This window comes from Taudactylus pleione, unplaced genomic scaffold (genome assembly GCF_031769625.1).
Source record: "Taudactylus pleione unplaced genomic scaffold, aTauple2 ptg000916l, whole genome shotgun sequence".
Lineage (NCBI taxonomy): Eukaryota > Metazoa > Chordata > Amphibia > Anura > Myobatrachidae > Taudactylus > Taudactylus pleione.
In genome coordinates this window covers 1,910,615-1,934,446 of record NW_028285317.1, presented here as the reverse complement: position 1 = coordinate 1,934,446, position 23,832 = coordinate 1,910,615, and the positions used below count along the sequence as shown (strand labels likewise).

The following is a 23,832-nucleotide window of genomic DNA, read 5'->3' as shown; positions in this document are numbered from 1 at the left end:
TAGGCTCTTGCTATGTTGCAGCATACATGGTTAGGCTCTTGCTATGTTGCAGCATACATGGTTAGGCTTTTGCTATGTTGCAGCATACATGGTTAGGCTTTTGCTATGTTGCAGCATACATGGTTAGGCTCTTGCTATGTTGCAGCATACATGGTAAGGCTCTTGCTATGTTGCAGCATACATGGTAAGGCTTTTGCTATGTTGCAGCATACATGGTTAGGCTCTTGCTATGTTGCAGCATACATGGTTAGGCTTTTGCTATGTTGCAGCATACATGGTTAGGCTTTTGCTATGTTGGAGCATACATGGTTAGGCTTTTGCTATATTGCAGCATACATGGTTAGGCTTTTGCTATGTTGGAGCATACATAGTTAGTATTCATATTATGTCCCCAGTACAGCCTGCAATTCCTACTTCTCTGGACTTGGTCCAAATGGTATTATATCTTCCAGATAATACAGAACCTCAGAGTCACTGCTGCGGACATCATTTTCTGTAATGCTTTCAGGGCTGATGCAAGACCAGGCACTCTGCAGAAATGGAATAATTCAATGTGTGCAATGTATTAGATTAAGTGCATTTTAGTCTTGGCGGTGCTTCTGCAGTATTACTTTATAAAATGCTGTCTTGTCTGTCGTGCAGAGATGTTTTATACTCTTGACTTTCAAAGTGGGAAGATTAAAGTTTTTATTGTTGCACTTAAGTAATGAGAAGGATGTAATGTGTTGGTAATGACTTTATTGCAATGCAGCTGTACCACAATGCATCTCCGTTGTGTTATGGTTTTGTTTAATGCACAGATCGCCTGAATAGCATGCCAGTCTTTAAGGAGTTCCTCCTCCTGCACTCATTTCTTTACACCACTTGATCCATCCCCGTCCTTTTACTGCTGCTCGTTTTTATCAACCATCACATTATCTTAAAGATTTTCCCTCCGATTGGGCACAGTAGGAAATGGCTGTTTTGAGGGCATGACAGAATGTTGAATAATGATATTTAAGAAGGGGGTGGCACAGCTGATATCCCCCTCTTAACCATCATAGCAGCAGTCCCTAAAGCAGGGGTTGCCAATCACGGTCCTCAAGGCACACTAAAGCTGGCCACACACACACTAGACCAACATACATCCAACCAGCCAACTTGTTGATTGGTTGGAATGAAAATCTGGTAACATATGGAAGTAACTGATGATCAGCAATTTGCACCTAAATGCCAGAAAACAGATGAAAATGGTCGTCAGACAAGTTTGTTAAATGTTTGATCTAAACTATTTGTTCAAACAACAGTTTTGGTCCATTTTCCAGCGTTTGGGAGCAAATTGCTGATTGTATACCTTACCAGATTTTCATTCCAACCAATCAACTAGTTGGCTGGTTGGACAGATAATCTTTAGATGTGTGGCCAGCTTAACAGTCCAAGTTTTAAGGATAGCCATACTTGAGCACAGGTGACTTAATTAGTACCTCAGTTATTTTGATTGTACCACCTGTGCTCAAGCATGTATATCACAAAAACCAGGGCTGTTAGTGTGACTTGAGGACTGAGGTTGGGAAACACTGCCCTATAGCTTCCATAGGGACTTCGATAATGCTCCATTTACCAAGCTCCAAAAGTCTTGGCTTCTCGAAGCTTGGCCCTCGTTGGCTAACGCCATTTTTAGGTGGCTGTAACCACTATAAAACACAGGAATTTTCAGGCGCTAGCAATTAGTACCTTTTTCATGGAAAATGTTTTTGCATTTCAGTCAGCTGCAGCAGCCTACCGTGAGTCCGTGGACAGTCACTAAACAAACTTCCAATATTGGAGTATTCAAAAATGAATGTGAGGCACTGTGCTTGTTAAAAACAAAAAAACCCAAATAGAATAGGTTTAATCTCTCGTTTCCAAAATTCGGAAATACTGAATTTTTTGAGCACGACTGAGGTAGTGACACCTTTGCTTTCTGATGATTCAATGTACACAAACTTTGTTTAGTGCAAAAAATGATTTAAAAAATTATATAAAAATGATTTTCAGGCTGTGTGTATAAGGTGTATATAATTCAAATTCATTTCATGTATGTACACAAACTTTGTTTGATGCACCAAATTATTAAAAGTATTGTATAAAATTATCTTCAGGCTGCGTGTATAAGGTATTTATGAAACATAAATGCATTCTGTGTTTAGTCTTGGGTCCTGTCCCCAATATATCTCATGATGGTATGCATATATTCCAAAATACAGAAAAATCCAAAATACCTCTGGTCCCACACATTTTAGATATGGGAGACTCAGCCTGTATTGGCAGAAAATGAATCAAGGCACGTTTGATTAACTTAAAATGTAATAACCAACAAATGATCACACAATACAAAACACATAAATGTGTACTCAAAAGATAAAAATAACAATTGAATGCACTGTTAGCTCGTCCTATGTGCATAATTATTCCAGCCCAAACATAGTACAAATTGAATGGACTTAAGCTGGGTACACACTGAGACGATTCCGGCTGAATCGGAATGACATTGGCCGCAACGCTCGGTGTGTCCAGCCAATATGCGCGGTCCCGCAGCCGCTTGCGACATAGTCAGGACGGCCGTGCTGTATGTCCAACCAGACGATATCGCAATAGGCCCCATTGCAGGTAATGAAGGACTGAACGTGGTATCGTTCCGTCATTCAACACCTTGTTCTGATGTGTACCCAGGATCCGATATGTCGGCTGTGTACACATTGCTCAGTGTGTACCCAGCTTTACTGATGTCCTAATACTATATTTTATTGTGAACGATCCAATTAAGTAAAACTGATGAACCCTATTTGCCAGTGTGTAGCCTGGCATAAAGACGGGTGTTCTTTAGTGAGGATCCATATGAAGGGCAGCTCCAAACAAAGGGCCTGATTCAGCACGCACCCAGCCATTGCAAATTTATTCAAATTGAATGCAATCGCAACACTACTCAAAGCCGCCCACCACATGATCAAGCTGCCCACTTCCCTTTACTTACATCCGCAATGCCTTCGCAAGTATGTGAAAACATCGGTAACATCGGACCCATACGCACAGTTGTAGTTGACCATGACTTTACTCAAAAACTGCTAAACTTCCTGTCAGTGTCTACAGCTCAATCTGCGTATGCCGCTGCAGGGGCTTAATTTTGTGCGCGCCTGTATCGGCGTCCCAATGCAGAGGCACGCCTGCTTTCGCCCCGACCACCCCCCGTCATCACCAACAAACGGTACTTCCTGTCACTCACTATTGGAAGGGTCTGCGTACTCACTGCGAAACCTTACCCTATCGCAGTAGCTAGTTCGCGCATGCGCAGTGTGATGCATGCGCAGTATGTAAACATCGACCGGGTGCGTGCGAACGCGGCCCTGCGATCCATGCTGAATCAGGCCCAAAGTCCACTAGGTGGTGGTACCGCTAAACAAAGAGGAAAATTCTGTCCCACTACAGCTGAAGGACCACTGGAGAAAAGTTTAATGTGTCATATTCGTGCTATCAAAAATAATTATTACATAACGGTTAGTACATGCGCTATTACCATATTCTAATTTTGTTCAGTTTCTGTGCTACGGTGCTGATACATTTAGTAATGCAGCCATCTGTTTGAGAAATGTTTTTTTTGGAACATGACTAAATGAATTAGCTGAGATATTCTCAAACTTCGACATTAATTATCTCTACTTACTGAAAGTTGGATACATTATTAATATCACATTATTTCTCATAGTCAAATACATTTTTATTTAATTTTAGTATAAATGTATTATAATGTATAATGCTTTCCTTAAGTAATATTTGCAATTAACTAGCTAAAATCTACCCAAGAAATGTGTTTGTGTTTTCTATTTGGTAATTGTGAGTCCCTGTAGCCATTTTCTGGCCTTCCGTCTTCTCAAAATGTTCTATTGGATGAAGGGCAGCAGGGCCGCCCATAATAATAATTCTTTGTACCCTAATACTTTTTAAACTCGACCACCCCTGAGATGAGTATGAGAGAGATTGTTTAATACAATTAAGTTTAGAATGGTTAATGAGACTTTGGCCGGAATATACTAACATTGTGCGGTAATCCCGCCAGATATGGCATCCCTACTGATCGCATATGTACTAACCTATGCGATCAGTTATTAAATGTGAACGAGCGCTTGTTGCGATCAGTACCTCAAAGGACAACTCTTCCGATATGAGCTGTCCTTTGCGATCAGCGCTGCCCCCTGGACTTCTGGGTTTATGACCCGGGAGTCCATCTGCGTATGCGCAGAATGAAGCGGCGGCTGCGGGGCATGCTGGGAGGGATCCAATCGGATCCCTCATACCAGCGCGATGCGGTAGAAGCCCATAGACAAAAGCTGGCGTTACCCTCCGCATCTGAGCCCCGGCGGCCACCCAATAGTACATATGGAAAATGCGGTAAAACCCCGAAAACTGGGTTTTTAGCGCATTTTGTAATTTGCTACATCCTGGCTTTTCACATTACCCGCCAGGACAGGTGAGAGGTGTGTAGCCTGCATTCAAACCTCCTAACAATCTAATGAGCAAAAGTAGGTCACAAATAAGCGAGCGGGCTGCCCGGATCCATGAAAACCATGCCCACGTTAGGAGTGATGCTAGCCACTTTTGGGTATGCAAATTAGGAGAGTCCTACCAAAATAGAGACTGCTGGGAGGTATGTGCCCATAAAATGGCTTCTTCATTGCAAAACAGGCGAAAACGGAATTAGGCGAATACGGAACAGGGAAAAAGTACTGAAAGAATTGGGGAAATCAGTCTGTACCCCAGAAAAAGATGCACTAACATAGGGAATAAATATAGATGTGTACTAATAGCCCTAATAAAACTATTTTGGGTACTTAAGTTGTGTAAATTTCTTGCTATTAGCGTCTTTGTAAAAGTGGTGAAGAATAGCATTAAGCAGTATTTTTTTGGTGAAAATAAATAGTCCAGTCATATTTGTACTTGACAATGGGTGCAAGCATATTTTTATGTCTCTAAAATGAACTTTTAAAAAACTGTGAAAAATCCACCTGCTGCATGCACCTGCGATCCCAAAAACACCTGACCCATACTTGCAGCCCCCCAAGAAGCCTATTTCGCTAGTTTTTATGCTTGTCCCCCCACTTTTTGCATTTTTACCCCAAAAATTACATGTCTTTTTTGGGGTGTTCTTAGGTTTCTGGGTTTTTTTAATTTTTTTTTATTTTGCAGACTTGCCCTTTGGGGGGCTGTCCCAAGGGTCCTGAGTCGTTTCCCCATGTTTGCACCCCAAAATAAACATTTTGCACCTCTTTTCACCTGCTATTCATTGGAGAATATTTTTTTGGAGAATTTAATGCATCGAGTTTCCGCTTAGGCTAAATTGTCCTGGAATTGAATTTGGCAAAAAAATTTTAGGCAAAATTTTCTCAAAAAAAACAGGCGAAAAAGGCTTTTTACCTCTAATTGAATACGTCCCTTTATATCTTTTTATCTCTCTCCAAGCTTTGATAAATCTGCCCCTGCAGTGTCAAGGTTGGATCACTTTATAGTTTATACTAGTTCAGAAGATCCCTTTTCTTATCTGTTAATTCTATATCAAAACCATTATGTTCAGTTCTCTAATACATTCTCCAATGCTATGTGTGACTTATTTGCACAAAACTAGTATACATCGCCTCCCCCCACCCCGCTCTCAATTGTGACAGTTTATTTATAGATTTTTATGCCGGCATTGGCGGCACCTCATGTAGTTTTCATGTAATACTCCCTGATGTTTTCACTTTATTACATCTTACCACCATCGCATGTTTGATATGTTTCATGAGGTTTATCAGTCCTGCAGGGAATTACAGTATGCTGCTCAATTTACTATAATGATTAACACAAACATATGACATCCGCTCCAGAACGACTCCAGTTCCAGATAATTCTCAGTTATTTATTTTGAAAAGATTGTAGGTTGTATATGACAAATATATTGTTTTGTGTGTTTTTTTTTTTTGCCTTTTAATTCTTTTATATAGATATGTTGTTTGGTTTTTTTTTTGGCTAAGGGCCTGATTCAGGTTGGATCACAATGCTGCGTACGCACGCAGGCGACTGATGTTTGCATTTCGCGCATGCGTGTGCACGATCCAGACGCAGCGATCGGGACAGCGATCGTAGGCAGTACGCAGACCCATCACTCAGTGATTGACAGGAAGTGCCGTTTGTGGGTGGTGATGGGGGGGAGGAGTCATGCAAATGCAGGCGTGTCAGTGCGTCTGAATGCCGTTGCAGGGGCGTACATAAATTATTCACAGCCAAGCCATACACAGCCTGAGTACTCACTGAGTGCAGGAAATTTATCAATTTGTCAACCACAAGTGTGCGTGCAGCTCCGATGTTACCGATGATTTCGCATATTTGCACATTAGTACGGATGTGAGAAGAGGGTAAGGGGCGGCATTATGTAGTACTGGGCATCTACATCTTGTGCTGCAACTAGAGTGCGAATGCATTCATTAGCATATTTTCACAGCTAGTGGGTGCGTGCGAACGCAGCCGTGCAATCCGTGCTGAATCAGGCCCGAAGATTAAGGATATGCACATACACGTGTCCTCGTACACCTAGCCCTGATACGCCTTGTGGCGCGAGAGAGCCGCCAGGTAGCATGCGACTCGGCATGAAACAAGCTTATTTTTTGCATTTTTTCACACGAAAGTGTGTCTTAGGGGTCTATTTACTAAGCAGTGTTAGGAGACAGAGTGAAAAGTGATAAGGTACCAGCCAATCAGCTCCCAACTGCCATCTCACAGGCTGTGTTTGAAAAATGACAGTTGGGAGCTGATTGGCTGGTACCTTATCACTTTCTTATCACTTTTCACTCTGTCTCCTAACACTGCTTAGTATATAGACCCCTGAGTCACAATCTGATGTGACAAACTGCATCACGTGACTAATTTGTGTGCATCTGTATACGAAGCACAACAGAACTTGGTGTCAAATTAGCCATGGCCGCTGCATTGCAGCACTTCCTATGCAGATTTAGATGTACAACAGTACAAGTGTCGCATATCAAATTAATCAGTCCAGTCTGTTGATACACAATCCGATTGCGACTAATGGTGCATACACACGATCAGATTTTTCCTTCAGATATGAATGATAACGATTTAAAAATCGTTCAGTCGTTCATATCTGAAGGAAAATCGTTCATATCTGACATGCCTGAACGATGGACGATCAACGATGCGCGTTCCCGTTTGTCAGATAACGATATCTGACATCTGATGGGTTTGCAGTCAGACTTGGACGATTCCATTCATTTTAATGCAGTCAAAAATCGTTCAATCGTTCAAATCGTTCAAAACTTTGGTAAAATTGTTCAAATCGTTCAGATCGTTTAATCGTTCAATCGTTCATCTAACAAATCTGACAAGTCTGACAAATCTGACCGTGTGTACGCTCCATTAGACGCATTTTTTGGGCAAAGAAAATGTTAGGCGCAAGCCTAGTCGGACGGTAGCTGGCGCACCAAGGAGGGCTGTTTAGCATGACTGCACCAATCGTGTATGAGGACACATCTGTAGCATTTGCATTGTTGCTACCTTTACAGAACTGGGGACACAAATTCAATACCTGACCAGGGTATCTGTGTGCAGTTTGTATATTCTCCCCGTGTTTGCCTGGGTTTCCTCACTCCAAAAAGAATAGTGATAGATTAAATGGCGTATGATGAGATTAACCCTAGTGTGTGTGTGTGTGTTAGGGAAGACTGTAAGCTCCAATGGGGCAGGGACTGATGTGAATCACATTGAAGCGCTGCGTAAAATGGTTCTCTATAAATAAACAAAAAGAACAATAGAACTTTATAGCAAGCAAGCGTTATAATAAGCTTAATTCTCTAAAAACTTGGGAGACTTATTAAATCTTAGAGAGAGGTAAAGTGCTTATACAGATACATTGTTGCTGATCGCGCTACAAACGTGCGCACACATCGCGCCATACGACTGCATACGATACCATACGCTATGGCTCGCACTGCAATCACACCATGCAATCCTATGGAGTCGCAGGTGCGACACCATAGACATGTAACTGGACATGTCTGTACCAACCAATCGACTTCTGTCATTTTTCTAACACAGCCTGGAAAATGAGTTAGGAGCTGATTGGTTGGTACTTTATCTCTCTCCAAGATTTGGTAACTCTCCCCCTTACTTCTATGACTTGTGTGTCTATGGATTTGGGCCTGATTCAGAGATGGGACGGTATTGCACAGGCACAAGGAAGCGGTGTACAATGCCATCCAACTAAAATGCAAATGCAGCAGGAGGTATCTGTAGGAAAGAGACATCTCCTGCAGGCATCAGCGATCCCAGTGCAGCGTCCGCAGATGCCTTGGATCAACACTGTTTGCAATGGTTGCTGCTTTGGCCAGGCTGCATAAGCTCAGCCTTGCTGTTGAAACTGCACTGCCTCCACGTCTACAAAACGGGGGGTAAACCCCCCCGTTTTGGAAACCGGTCCTAGTGTCCGCCCTCCTCCACCTCCCAAACGACGCAGCATGTCAATCATGGTGGGACTGTGAGCAATCACGCATGTCCCATTCTGCACGGAATGGGTATGTAATGCCGGCTGTCTGGGTGCCTCTTGTCAGAATACCGACATCGGCATCCCAATGGTTGGTATCCCGACAGAGGACGAGTAAGTATACTTACCCTGCCCCCTTCCACCCCTAACCCTCCCTTTTTGTAGCCTAATCCTAACCCTCCCCGCCATGCACCCTAACTGTCCCTGTTAGTGCCTAACCCTAGCCCTCAAAACCTAACCCCGTTACGTTCCCTAAACCTAACCTTCCCCGCCCCCCCACATGGCTAACACTAAGGGCGCCCTGGACTTACCTCGTTCAGGCTGGCGTCCTTCGGCGTTCCGGCATCAGGATTAAGATATGCATCGGTATCTCAACGCCTATTGTAACTTCCTTGTAGGGATTCAGCTGTCGGTATTGAGACCGGTGGCACCCCAGTCTGCACTTGCTCATAACGGGTCATGCGCAGATCCCCAGCAATCGGAGATGTACACAACCGATCAGGTTTGCGTACATCCCTGAATCAGGCCGGACTTTCCTGACTGACACTTTTTCTATGGGGCCACTCCACAGCCCCGACCATCAGGAATTTAACTGTATTCTCCAAAAGTACTGATGTGAACAATTAACAAGCGCTGTATAAATAGTATTGCTATATAAATAAACATAATAATAGTACATTAGAATAAGCATAGTTATATAAACACTTACTGTGTATCTATGGATTGAGGCCAGACATTCCCGATGACCATCCTCCTAGTGGACTATTCCACCGCCACAATGGGCAGGCATTTTGTCTTGACTGCAGACACTGTTGGGCGTATCTGCCCTCCTGCATGCGGCAATGCCGGGGTGTTTTGATGGTGTGTAGAACCGCCTAGCACTTGAGAAGCCCTAAATCTATCTCCAGGCACTCTGCAGTTTGCCACTGCCAATTCCATTTACAGAGGACGTCTACCACAAACTAGACTATCACACATTACAACTTTAAAATATGGGGCGGAATATAATTAGCTTGGCAATCAATGTTCGTTGTGATGACTTGCCTACGCTACCGAAATTCACGGTCTCCCGATATAGTAGACTAACCCTTCAGGTCCCACCCCCTGCGCCAGTGAAGTGAGTGGTCCGTGGAGCTCGATGATGTGATTCGCAGTGAATTGCGCTATCGTGGACTCGTTCTCCGTTGCTCAGCGGCATAGGGGTCTATGTACTAAACTTTTCAGAGATAAAATGGATGGAGATAAAGCACCAACCAATCAGCTCCTAACTGTGAGTTTAGGCTGTGTTTGAAAAAGGACAGTTAGGAGTTGATTAGTTGGTACCAGTGGCGGATTTTACCTAGGGGCTTTAAGGACTGCAGCCCCCCTAGTAAAATCTGCCACTCGCAGGGACTACCTCGCAGGTGGTAGTGACTTTTCTTTGGAGGCACACCCTGATAATCTGGACATGTCGGTCCGCGTCATTAAGTGAAATGCCGCGATACGCACAGATTTAAATAGGGGCGGGGCCAAATTATGCAATTATTGCTGAATTGTGTCATTAAGCCCCACCCCCTACATGGGGATCCACGATTACTGCGGAAATTCTCACCATGCTGCCCACTTCACTAGGAAGTAGTCAAAATGCGGGAGAAATGCCTACTCTACCGGGGGGTACGGGCGGCTACCCGAAAAATCGGGAGCCTCCCACGACTTCCGGGAGAGTAGGCAAGTATGGTTTAAAGGTGAGAATTTTTAGAAGTGGAGATGTTGCCCATAGCAACCAATGAGATTCCACTGAACATTTAACTAGCACCTTCTAGAAGATAATAAATTTACCCCTAGTAGTCAGCTAGATTTTTTCCAAATTAGATGTTTTTCCAGATAGAGGGCCTGATTCAGACCCGCTCGCAAGCGCTATGCGCTCGCAAGCGGGTCGATGGCCGGGCAGTGCGTACGCACGGCGTGCACGAGTCCCAGAGCGAGCGAGAAATCACTTGCTCCGGGGCTTGCAGCAAAACGGGGCGGCTGTCGATGTTGATCGACATCTCGCCCCGTTTTGCAGGCGGGGAGGGGGGGTGGCTGGCCAAACAGAGGCGTTCCCGAAGGAACGCCTGCCGTTTGAGGGCAGCCCTACTGACATCACTCGTGATGTCAGTAGTAAGCTTCCTGCTCTATTAAAGCAGGAAGCTCACTGGGGCTTGCGGCAGACGAGACCCTACCACAAGGGTCTCGTAGCAAGCCCGATGGTCGCGACCATCACCTGGCCGCTCGCAAAAGCTGTGGGTGGTCACCCACAGCTTAGCGAGCGGGCAGGAGGCCGGTTTTAAAAAAAACAAGCGGCCGCCCTGATTCAGAGCGAGCGCTCGCTTTTTGCGAGCGGCTCTGAATCAGGGCCAGAGGACACATGAGCAGAGTGTGTATTGCAGGATGTATAAAACAACTATTTTAGCAATCGATATTAGTTGTTCTGGTCTAGGTACCTGCTCTAGAAGAAGGTGCTGGATAACTTGAATTGTTATTGATTCTCTGTAATCTTCAGCATTTAACGTGAAATACGGCTGAAGATTTTGCTGCCACTAACAGGCAGTGTGCTGAGCTAAGAATGGGATTGTTTTTATCAGGTCCATCCAGGTTCCTGGGAGAACAGAGATATTGTCACTCTTCTGTGTGTTTCCAGAGCCCCAGACATGAACACTTCCATCCCGGCTCTGGGGATGCTACTGCCAGCCATCTGTAATTCCCTATGGATAATGATTACAAACAGCGCCACAGACCATTATCTGCTACTACTTATTTTGTGATTAGCGAATATTATAAAGCAAATGTGTATTTCTAATAAAAAATCAGCAGATTCATTCATTGCACCCCTGGCGACCCAGAAAAAAAAGAAATCCAACATGGACCTTGAATGTTTTGGAAAATAAAATGTCAGTGATGGTATTGGGGCTTGTTTGTATAGAAAAAGTTGCACATTCTCATTTTTATTATTCCTAATGGGCAGCGCGGTTGGAGTAGTGGTAAGCATCGCAGCCTCGAGGTCATGATTTAAATTCCTGACCAACCATCTGGCGGGTGTTTGTATGTTCTCCAGGTGATCCAGTTTCCTTACACAAATATATTGCTAGTTTATTTGGCATTAACCCTAATGCGCTTGTGTTTGTGTGATATAGGGAATATAGGTCTGTTTCAGAGTTGTACGCTTTATGTTCACGTATTTGAGCATTTTCTTTGCTACTGCGTATGCGCGAAACTCCAAGGAAAGTCTTACTGTGCACGTGCGAGATGTAGTATTACACGGCATTCGCGAAGTCTCCGTGATCGCAGGGTCCTGAGCAGACCACCCGCGTTCCATGGGCCTTCCTGGGAGGTGGGCAAAAAGGTTTGTAAAAGGAGACCAGCCCGTTGGCGTGTTAGGGGATTTCCATGGGTGTGTCTGCGATGGCGGCTGCGTTCCCAATCGCAGAACCACAGTCTCAGAGGCCACTTTTAGAGAGAACGTTGACTCGGAATATGAGCAGACCGGGACTTACTTGAAGAGTCGTCAGATGCTGCATTGATTAGTGGTGAGTTCTCAACCCCCGGAGGATATCTGTACACAACGCAGATGGGGGAAGTGGGTTTAGCAACATTCGCTCAGTCCATCGTACACTATTTCAGGTAGTAGCATCTTTTCGCACATAAATTGCGAGCGCGATCACAGAGGCGAATGCAATAGCGGCCAACTCTGAATCAGGTCATAGATTGTAAGCTCCACTGGGACAGGGAATGATGTGAATGGTTCAAATATTCTCTGCAAAGTGCTGCGTAATATGTGTGTGCTATAAAAATAGCCTGGTTAATAAATAGTAGATATTGTCCTCTGTTTAGAAAGCAAGCAGTAGGCAGTGCTGTGTGTAGTGGGGATGTATACAGCTCTTGTGCTCTAGCTTTCGAAAATGCCTACTTCCAATATTCTGAGTACTCTAGGGCATCTCCATGCTGCTACTTCCAATAAACTCCTACCATAAGGCCCAGCAGGAATGATATAAGGTCCTACTCTTCTGTGTTAATCAGCGCACATACATCCGACGTTTGATTTTTTAAATATATATATATATATATATCAAAGTTGAATGTTTGTGAAGGCCATTGTCCTTTGACCGGGTATAGACTATACCCTATCAAAGGAAAATGGCCTTCACAGACATTCAACATTCATATTATATATATATTTATATATATATATATATATATATATATTTATATATATATCCTGTCTCATCAATGCCCAGCCTAAATCCCTGGACTTAACATGAAAAACCGGGGGATATATTCCTTTCATGACGTAAGTGCTCACTAAGATGAAACTTTTAAAAGAAATGTTACTCCTAAGGGGGTGAAAATGGCTAAAATGTTTCCTCCCCCTGTGCAATGTCCTGCCTGACTGTCTCATCGTGGCTGTAGTACAGTTCATATTCAACCATCAACTGTCACCCCAAGTGCTGCCAAACATCACTGGCAGTTGGTGTGGCTCCCCTATTTGTATAGTGAGGGAAGGGAATGTGTTACTACAGAGGTGAGAGAGGAAAATGTGTTACTACACAGGTGAGGGAGGGGAATGCCAAATGTGTTACTATGGTGTGAGGGAAAGGAATGTGTTACAACACAACACAGGCGAGGGGGAGGAATGTGTTACTGCAGGAGTAATGTGGTACTACAGAGGTGAGGGAGGGTTTAGTACACAGGTGAGGGAGAGGTATAAGTTACTACTGGTGTGAGTGAGGTTAATGTGTTGCTACAGGTGTGAAGGATGGACTGTATTTCTACACAGGTGTGGAGGGTAATGTCGAATGTGTTACAAACGGGCGAGGGAGGGAAAGGTGTTACCACAGAGTTGAGGGAGTGGAATGTGTTAGTACACAGGTAAGGAAAGGTAATGTAGCAGTGAAGCATTACTGTAGAGGTGAAGGATGAATGTGTTACTGAAGTGGTGAGATGGAAATGGTAACAGTAAATATCTGTGAAACCGGGTACATCAGCCTGTATAATACATATACGTACGTGTACTGAATACAGTCGTGTCCAAAGAAAGTCTTACAAATCTGTATTTTTACATATCAACATGATCATCAATCATCTGGTATGTGATAAATCACTTATTGTTTATTCAACAACCTGTAGAAGTCACGTGTGAATAAGTAAGCGCATCCTTACTGCTGTCATATGAGTGAAGATAATTTGTGCTAGGTGCTGGTGATTAAGGACCTGATTCAGAGATGTACGGTATTGTACAGGCGCAGGGAATCGGCTGTGCAATACCGTACAGCTAATATGCTAATGCAGCAGGAGGCGTCTGGTGTAACTGGATGGAGGAAGGCTCAGGGGAATTTTGAGGAAAGATTACTTCACAGAAAGGGTAGTGGATGAGTGGAATAGCCTCCCATCAGAGGTGGTTGAAGCTAAGATGGCTGAACAATATAAACACACTTGGGATAGGCATAAGAGTATCCTTAAGAGAGACCTTAGGAGTAAATAGGGTTGAAGTTGCCAAAAGGATAAATGAAAAGGGGCAGACTAGATGGGCCAAGTGGTTCTTATCTGCCGTCAAATTCTATGTTTCTATTATTCTATGTAAATAGACTCCTCCTGACCGCATCGCACATCCGAGTGCTACGTCCTAAGACACAGCATCGACTTTTCTGCTAGACCATCGCCCTTCTGAGTAACCCAGTGGTTATTCAGATTGCCCCTCGCAGCTCCATAGTTGAGGCCAGGAAGCCTGTGTCGGAAGGTGCAGCACTTGGACTCGGCACTTCCATAAAACCGGGGCGACACCTCCCCGTTTTCTGAAGCAGAGGCCAGCCCCGCCCCTAAACGGCCACAGCCTGTCAATCAGGGCGCAGCTTGTGAGGACTACGAGAGATCTGGCAGAGGGGAGACCTGCACAGGGCCAGTTCTAGACTTTGTGGAGTTCCGGGCAAAAATTCCCATTAATATTAATATGCTACACAGTAATGCCCTTTACACATTAATATGCTAAACAGTAAGGCCCTTTACACATTAATATGTGCTGCAGAGACCCCCGGAGGCAGACATAGGTGATAGATGCAAGGAGTCCCTATTGCTGATTGCTACAGTGTAAAGGGCTGCCACACTCAGTAATGCCACCCTCTTCCCCTATCCCTAATCCTTCTAGCTACTCAGTGCTCACCTCCAGGCTGAGGATGCTCCAAACTGCCGCTTGACCACTGCACTCTCCCCTGCGGCTGCTCACTCCCAGTCCCAGAATGCTATTGGCGGCGAGTCACCGTGATGGCGTCATGCGTCGTGACGTCGTCAAGCACAGCATTCTGAGGCAGTGGGAGGGGTGAGGGAGTAAGACGAGGGATCTTGAGATCATGACGGCGCCGCAGCAGGCAAGAGCGGGTGGGCGGCGTCTAATTAGCTGGCACCAGCGGGGTGACTGTAGCCGCGCCCTCAGGTCACAGTGCCCCGGGCAATAGCCCACCCCTAGAACCTCCACTGGATGTGCAGTACAGATCCTGTGCATGCGCAGGTGTCTACATGGCTCCCATAACACTGTATATGTTAGGGTTCAAGTCTGCCATCAAATACTGAACAAATATGGCAAGAAAGGTAGCAAGAATGAAGCCTCTTCTTTATAAAAGACAAAAAAACACCAAATCTTACAGTTGTCTTATTTCTGTGGAACCCAGTAACTTGAGCACAGATGACCTCATTCAGAATCGGTTGAAGCGTCCGCACGGTCGTACACCACCGATGTTCGCTATACTGCGCATGCGTAAAGTTCGCAATGCGCGTGCGCAAACTAGCCGCTACGATCAGAAATTTCTCTCTCCTTGAACACAGCCAGGTCGGTAGTTTGAGTGACACATGGAGGCGTTTGTGGGTGGTAACATGGGAAGGTGCTTGAAAACGGGGGAGTGGAGATCCGAACGCAGGCGTGCCTCATTATGCGAATGGCGTTTTATGGGAGTGCATACGGATTATGGGAGTGCATAATTAACAAAGTAGCGTCATGGCACATGTGACATGGGAGGTTTTTACACTGACATGATCGTAGAGCTTAAGAGAGGGTATGGTCAACCTTAAGCTCTACGACCAGTTCCGATGGTTCCCGATGGTCTCGATTAATCCTTATATGCCCGGAGATGACGTGTAATGCGTACGAGAAGGGGGCATATTTTTTTGTCTTCCGACCGCTTCCTCCCCTTGGTCGAGCTACCAATCCGAACTTAGGGATGCAACTTGCGAGGGAATCATTTGCATATCCAGCCCCTTTTCCCGTACGACCGTGCGGCCGCTTCGACCGACTCTGAATGAGGTCCTGAATGTCTTTGGACAGTTAAGTTTTGCAAAACACCATGTTCTGGCTTTTACCAACCAGTGTTATCACCACAAGAGCCTCATATCATCTGTCAAGCACAGTGGATGACTGTTTGATTTTTTTGAAGCCACAGGACTCTTTAATGTAGAATTCTGGAGAAAAATGTGACTGTACTGAAACTTTCTTTTGTATGTTCTCTCTGTGCTTGTGTGAGGTTTCTTCCATGTGCCCCGGTTTCCTCCCACAATCCAAAAACATACTACTAGGTTAATTGGCTCCTGACAAAAGTGAACCCTAGTGTGTGCATGTGGTAGGGAATATAGGGAGTGATTCAATTCATTGCGATTTGCATAGTGACAGGAAAGGAGTTTCCGAAGCTATTCAATTGACCGTGATGTGCCCTGCACTTAGGGTATAGCTTATTTCCCCTTCATGCTAGGCACCTGGAAGTGACGTGAGTGAGGGCGGAAGTGCGGTTCTATGCCCATAAAGGCCATCTTAAGAAGAAAGTTGTCCCCTCGCGGGCTCGCTTCAATCGCCACACTTCGGGCTCGGTGGCACACTCTCCACAAGGTTATATTCCCACTCTATGCCCACATGGATGGTAGGGAATGACGTTGGACAGTAACTGATGACATCAGGGACCTCCCCACGATGGGAATCTAGACACTACCCTGCACTTAGGGCCTGATTCAGAGATGGACGGATTTGCAGAGCCACACACAAGCGACGGGTCCTGCGCAGGTGCAAACCCTTTAACATCGGAGATGTGCAATCATCCTCGGATGAACGTACATCTCTGAATCATGCCCTTAGTCAGGAGATGCCGGTTACTGCGCCTTAACCCGGGTGTTAAGTTGCGGGATCTCCTTCCGGGAGCTATTCAACATTGCACTGCATTGAATCTCCCCCATAGATTGTAAGCTCCAATGGGTCAGGGGCAGATGTGAATGGCCAAATATTCTCCAACGCGCTGTGAAATATGTGTGGGCTATATAAATAGCTGGTAAAAAATATTTAAATATACGTATATAATGTAACTTTCACAGCAGTAGGTATAAAAGCGACCTGTACTTTGGCTGGAGATATGTTCATTGCCGAAAGCCATTAACTCTTCTGTTATCATCCATTTTGAGCTCTAATGGTCTATGCATTATCCTTTAAAAGGGTTACTGATAAGAATTCTAATATGCAGAACAAAAAGTCTCCTCCTCGCCGCCCAACCATTACTGTATGTTTTACTATAAATTCAAATATCCTAATTTCTGCTGGGCTTCTGAAATGTACATCTGGGAATGCTATTGATAACTTTTTGCATAAGGCGCCTTGCATCCCGGATTTATTGTTAGAGATGGTCTATTTTAGCAGTCCCTAGTTCTGCTAAGGAGCAATATTAAATATAGTTAATAAGATGGAAAAAGTCCCTTGCAGACGATGATGTGTTACAATTTGCTGAGCCGCAGTACAATTAGAGGCAGGTTGTATTACGTACTGGTAGTTTATTTTGTTTGGGTTACACCAAGCAGATAGTGTCTCACGTTTCTGCAGCTGAGGGATTGATTACTTCAACCATTGAGCCCCGAGCAAACAATGCATCATCCTGAAAAGGGCATGTTTACAGCCTTGAACAATAACCATTCTCGCCATCCTCAAAGATAAGATGTACGCGTGTTTATTGTTCAGCTGAAGTGCCACCCGACCTGTTATTTACATAACTCTCTTTGCTTGTCCCCTGCAGATATGTGTCACCAAGATGTCTACACGGAACTGCCAGGGAATGGACTCGGTGATCAAACCACTGGACACCATTCCTGAAGACAAGAAAGTCCGTGTTCAGAGAACTCAGAGTAGTTTTGACCCATTCGAAAAAACTGCAAACCAGGTGAAGAGAGTGCACTCTGAAAACAATGCATGCATTAACTTTAAGAGCCCGCCCGTGGGGAAGGAGTCTCCCAAACTCAGACGACATTCAAGCCCCAGCTCGGTAAGAGTGTGCAATGTTGAAGCCTGGTGTAATCAGGACCACTGATAGTCTGTGGAAGTAAGAGTGTCTTGGTGGAAAGGTTGTTACCTAATCAGCACAACTGTGCAGAAACCCCACCAAGGATACACCTGTGCTTCTTTATATGCTATTATATTATATACAAAATATTTTAATTTTACAAAAACATCACATATTTTGGATGACCTAAGAGCATACTTGCCAACTCTCCCTGATTGTCAGGGAGACTCCCTGAAATAGTAGCAATCTCCCTGTCTCCCTGAAGAGTCTAGTAAACTCCCTGATTGCACTTTATCCCTATTATATAGTGGTTATATATATAAAAAAAACAGATCTATACATTTAAATGGGATCATTATTATTTTTACTCTACATGGATTATAAGGCACGATGATCCCTATGGCTACATGTAGATCTTACTAACTGCTTTGGAGCTCATTTACATTTGGATGTCAGTCAATTTTATGACACGCCTCTCAGACGTAGCAGTACACGCCCACTTTAACACGCGCTCATAGGCGTTGCTTTCGCAATCTCCCTGAAATGCTTTTTCAAAAGTAGGCAAGTATGCCTAAGGGCGTTTTCCTTCAATTTCTCTACATCACAAAACACTTAGCAACATGAAATGCCACCTACAGGTGCAAACAGCTATGCGATAAAAACCATAATAAACTCCTTTCCAATGTACTGTAAAAGCACGTAAAGTTGGCCCATGGTATTAGTATATAACAAATCCTGTGTATTATGGAGCTGGATCATGTACATACAGTAAAGTAACTGAAGTGTTTATATTATAACTCAATACGTTCACCATGCTCTGTCACTCATCTACAGCAGACAGCCATGTTAGATGAGCAGGCTCAGGGACATATGTATTATAAATAGATGTGCGCCCCAAATATTGAGAACCCCTATGACAACATATTGCGGCAATACGGATTCTTTATTTGCTGAAATGTATTAATATAAATCACAGGGATAAAGGCTCCAATAAGAGTCCTTCCCAGCGATCAGGTACAAAGTGATCACATATGGACCCCTTGCGACTAATGAAGTGTGCGCAGGTTTTCCAGCTGCACGTGCGCAATGTGGTAGAGTCCGCGATGCGCATTAGGATCTCCTGTAGCCAGATGAAGAATGATTGATCCCTCTCCGGCAGTGCTACCCCTTTGCAGTCAGTGTGTGAAGATGGCGTTAGCACACACAGGCAAGATTTGCAAAGCTTCTCTTTAGTGATCTTGGTAAATCCTGACCCTATAGAAAACCCCTGGATGGGCTGGCAGACAGAAAGCAGGATATGGCTCCGATATCTTATGCTTTCTCTATTGGTGCATTTCAGGGATACGTAATTCTGCCCCTAAACACGTGGAAACAGCAGTTTCTGCATATTTTTAAGGCAGAATTGATTAATGAATATGCCCCAGCTCTACAGCTTAACCGACTAACAATGCAGAATTACTATGTTGATAGGTGAAGTCATTCATGTGCCAACCGTATACATTTCTGGCAGCTGTCGTCAGTGGGGGGATGCTTGGACAAATTCTACTTTACTTTACAAAGCTACAGTAGAATTCTGGTGAACAAGTTATATTTCACTTTCTTATAACCCCCAGATTTCCCAATTCAGGAGGGGCTGTTCTGATTTGACTGGGGCATCTTTGTCACGCGGGTGGAGGGCTGTGTCATGTTCATCGCTGGTCTGGCCGATCGCGCTACAAACGTGCGCACGCATCGTGCCATGCGATTACCCGCAGCAGCAAACGCTACGGTACGCTATGGCGCGCACTGCTATCACACCATGCAATCCTATGGAGGTGCGGGTGCGAATGCAGTGCGCATATCCACTCACAGGCACATGCCTCGCGCGATTAGCTGCGTACGCAGTAACGATGTAGCAGGACACATCTGTAGCAGAACATAAGTAACAAGATGCAGTGTGCGTGGTGTTAGCAGGGAAGTGGCAGCTTAACCATTCAAAAGTGACTCCGGGTTGTGGCCACACATCATTCCTGCTCTGGTGGTCCCACCCTCCCATTAAAGCACAATCTCGCTCACCATCCCAATTGCTGGCGTTGCAGAGTTGGGAGGTATGCCTTCATGGTTCCTATATAAAATCGTACATTTAATGGTTTACAGATCCTTTATCATCTACTTTACGTATCTTTATCTAATGTTATTTCTGTCAGATTCCTGAGCATTTGTATATATTTTGGATCAGCTCCAGGCAGCGTATTTGTGATCCTAATATTCCTTCCACCACCCAGTAAAGTTGTGGAGGTCATACAGCAGATCTGCGCTGGATTCCTGCACGTATTGGTGGCATGAAGCTTGTGGGGTAAAAGTTAATTTATGTCTTGAGTTTCCCTTGGAAAAAAAAAAAATTTTTTTATATATATATATATATATATATATATATATATATTTTTTTTTTTGAACGTCTTCTAGGATTTCTCTGCTTGTTGTCTCTCGCCAATACCAGATAGATGTTGTGTATATACAGTACAGACTAGTTAACAAGGTACTTAGGGTTAAAAATGTGCCCAACCCAGTAACTTGAAAAGCGCATTGAGAACGCTTCTTCCTGACTTCAGCAGTTCATAAACCATAAAAAAAACCATCTTTGATGTCTCATACATGGTTTTATGTTGGTAAGACTTTATGCAGTGCAACTTAACCCCGAAATAAAATCTTTAAAACTTTAAGTCTATAGCCAGTGCCCCTGGGAAGCCTCTTGTCTCTTTAGTCATGTTCTGCTACCTTTATAGACCTATTATTTGAGTTTGGTGACCTCCTCTTACAGCGATGCAATTGTAGCGTTTCCGAGCCGGTGAATTCGGTCAGGGATTGGAGGCCATCTGCCCATTCCCAATGCTTCACTGCCTTTATTTTAAGCAAAAAAATACATGTAAATGCTGCTATTAGTGTATTTTCTCCATGACTACTTCTACCTAGCGAGAGGCGTTCATGTCAAAGAGGGAGGTAACAGAATTGTCAGGGGGATTACAGCTGGACAGGATGGTAAGATTGTGGTAATTGAAGCAAATCAAAGATGAAAGACTGATAATAGCTTTTTTATTTTGTTTTTTGTATATTTTTTTCACCCGACAATCAGAGGAATAAGATACTCCTGATGCCCGGACTCCTCCTTTCTCTCAGTAAGACCCCCTTATTTAATCTAGGAAAGGGCCATTTGATATCTTTCTAGGGGTTATCATAATGGGCCCTAGGGCCTGATTCAGAGCCGTTCGCTATTTGCGGTCGTTCGTTCAAAAACAAGGGGTGGCTATTCAAATGATCCGTTCGCAAATTGCAGTCTATTCACACTTCTAAGTCTAAACGAGCATGCAAAACATACGCTCGTTTATTTGTTAAAAACGCCCCCTGGCCGCTCGCACCATACGTCATGTCCGCTATTTATTAGATTAATCGAGTACATCGAACAGCGTATGAACTGCTCGCTATTCTTGTGGTTGGTTTTTTCAACCGCTATTTTGCGAGCAGTTCTGAGTTAAAAAAAACCAAGTGACGTGGTCAATGACGCTGCTGTATTAATTATGCACTCCCTTAAAACGCCCGTTTTGACCTTTAAGCACGCCTGCGTTCGAATTCCACTCCCCCGTTTACAAGCACCTTCCCCTGTTACCACCCACATACGCCTCATTCTGTCACTCAAAATAGCAGGCATTCGCTATATAGCGTACAAACGATTTTCGGCCGCACTGACTGGTTTGCGCATGCGTACTAAAAACCGTACGCATGCGCAGATGTGCGAACATCGCTCGGAACGAGCGTACGGCCGCTAGCGAGCGGCTCTGAATGAGGGCCTAGGTCCCATAAGGGGCCACACTTTTTTTCGCAGAATCATCAGATGTGAGCAAGAGCATCAAATGCTCACACACCCCCTAAGGGCAGTCTCCTTTGCCTAGTTAAACTGGGCAGAAGACCTCAGCATTCAATCACAGACCAACCTGCTCTAGGTTTAAATAAACTACTTAACAAGATCACTGGAAGGAGGGGTAATAGCTGTAAGACTTTCTCACTGTGATTCTATAATGGGTGCAGGGAGTCTGTGCACACAGGCCCATTGTACAAGGGGGGAACCTCTCCGCACATCCTGCACCGAGAACAGACTTGACTGTGTAACATGACCCCACCTCTCTGTGCTGTCGACCACCTCATCCTATACCTGCTGCTGGTGGCACCATCTTTCGGCCTTTGCCTGGATGATATTCCAAAGTCTCTGTCTATGCCAGAGCCTCTGCTATTTTATGTGCATCTTCCCGAAAACTTTTTGGAAAGATGGCAACCTTTGCAGGAGGTGTAGGGACGAGGTGCCCACAGGGCCCCCTTTAATTCATTGATTGGTTGCAATGGAGCCCCAGAAATAATTCTTCATTGCACCATATCACAACAATAAGGAAGGATTTTTCAGTCTAAGAAAAAAATTATTGGCGGGGCAGCGGCTTCATTAGGGACATTTCCCAGCAAAGTCATTTGCAGGTGTAATTCCTCCATATAATGGTGCTTGGTAATTTGGAAAGGCCCCAGCCCCTACTTAATAATAATAATGGGGACTGTGGTCTGCGGCAGTAAGTAGCATAACGCAGAAGATATTTTGGATATGTCCAGCACTCAGACTTTGTTAAATTGCAGTGGTACTTGAACCGTACCAAAACTGCTAATTCTGCTCGACCGTACCCTTAATGTAAGACCCTTCATTACCTACAGATCTTTTATTTTGTGCTCCGATTTAGGTCTGAAAAATCAACATTTTATAGAGCTTGAGTGGCCGGATAGGATTGTGTATAATGTAACCGGTGATACGGACCCGTGCCCAGGCTCAGCCGGGGATGTAATCTCGTCCAGCGGATCATACTTTGTTCAATTCTGTTCAGGCAAAATTCACAATTTCATAATAATTTTAACACAAGGTAAAATCCAACTATTCATCATTTATGGAAAATATGGGGGAAAAAGTCTGCAATTTAATTTGTGTAATTTTCATATAGAAATGACACCTCATCAAAGGAGAACTAAGGGCCTGATTTTAGCTTATCACGGTATGCAGTGTATCAACTGCTACTGCCAAATTCCGCTAATGTCTGCAAGAAGCGTCTGAAGAAAAAAGGCGCCTCTTGCCGCCATCGCAGAGCCAATGCTTGCGTCCGAATTTCCAGGGACATATTTCTGCATGACTGGTACATACGGATATATTTGTACATCATGAATGTGCTTTAGATACAGTACTACACCTTACAGTACAGCATACTCACTGTAGATTTTCAGAAATTAATTTTAGTTACGGCAAAACAAATGACTTATTGTGAGCCTTTATTTGGGAATGGCGTTACTGAAAACAGACCGAAAAAAAGGGAAAATATTTGTAGCAATAATTGTAATTCTGTGTGATGCACGGGACATTTACAATCATAGAAGTACGAGAACTGTTTCTATACCACAATTTTTTTTTCTGGTCTCCTAGGGGGTGTATTTACTAAAGTGAGTTTTTATAAGTGGATATATTGGACCTGGTTCAGACCCGCTCGCTAGGATGCGGTCGCTCGTAGCTGGCCGATATTTGCATTCTGCGCATGCGTATGTATCACAATGCACGTGCGCGAACAACTGCGACAGATCGGGAAGCGCCCGCTCTCCCAGCATAGACGGCCCAGTTGAATGAGTGACAGGAGAGGCCGTTTGTGGGTGGTAACAGGGGCAGGGCACTAGAAACGGAGGGGAGGGGCAGGGGGTGGTGGTATGAACGCAGGCGTGCCTGTGTGTTTCCACGCCATTTCATAGGCGTGCATAATAGGCAGCGTCGTACACGTCACCTGGTCGTATTTCACACTGAAGTGATCGCAGTGCTTGCTGCCAGGTATAGGCAACCTCAAGCGTTGCGAGCACATCCGATGGTGCTCGATGTACCAATGTTTTCATGCTCTTCCAGGAGATGACGTGCGCAAGTGGGCGTCTTAT

At 44.4% G+C, this 23,832-nt stretch overlaps 1 protein-coding gene across 4 annotated transcripts in view; it reads left to right on the top strand.

The window, feature by feature from the left end:
• Positions 1-23,832, top strand: part of CDK14 (cyclin dependent kinase 14) — a 691,508-nt gene that overhangs the window by 123,748 nt on the left and 543,928 nt on the right. For 3 of the 4 annotated variants that reach the window (XM_088459603.1, XM_088459605.1, XM_088459606.1), the window contains one exon: positions 17,593-17,838. In XM_088459603.1, coding sequence (XP_088315729.1) covers positions 17,593-17,838 — 246 coding nt within the window. The remainder of the gene's footprint in view (positions 1-17,592; positions 17,839-23,832) is intronic. The other variant, XM_088459604.1, reaches the window with a different exon arrangement.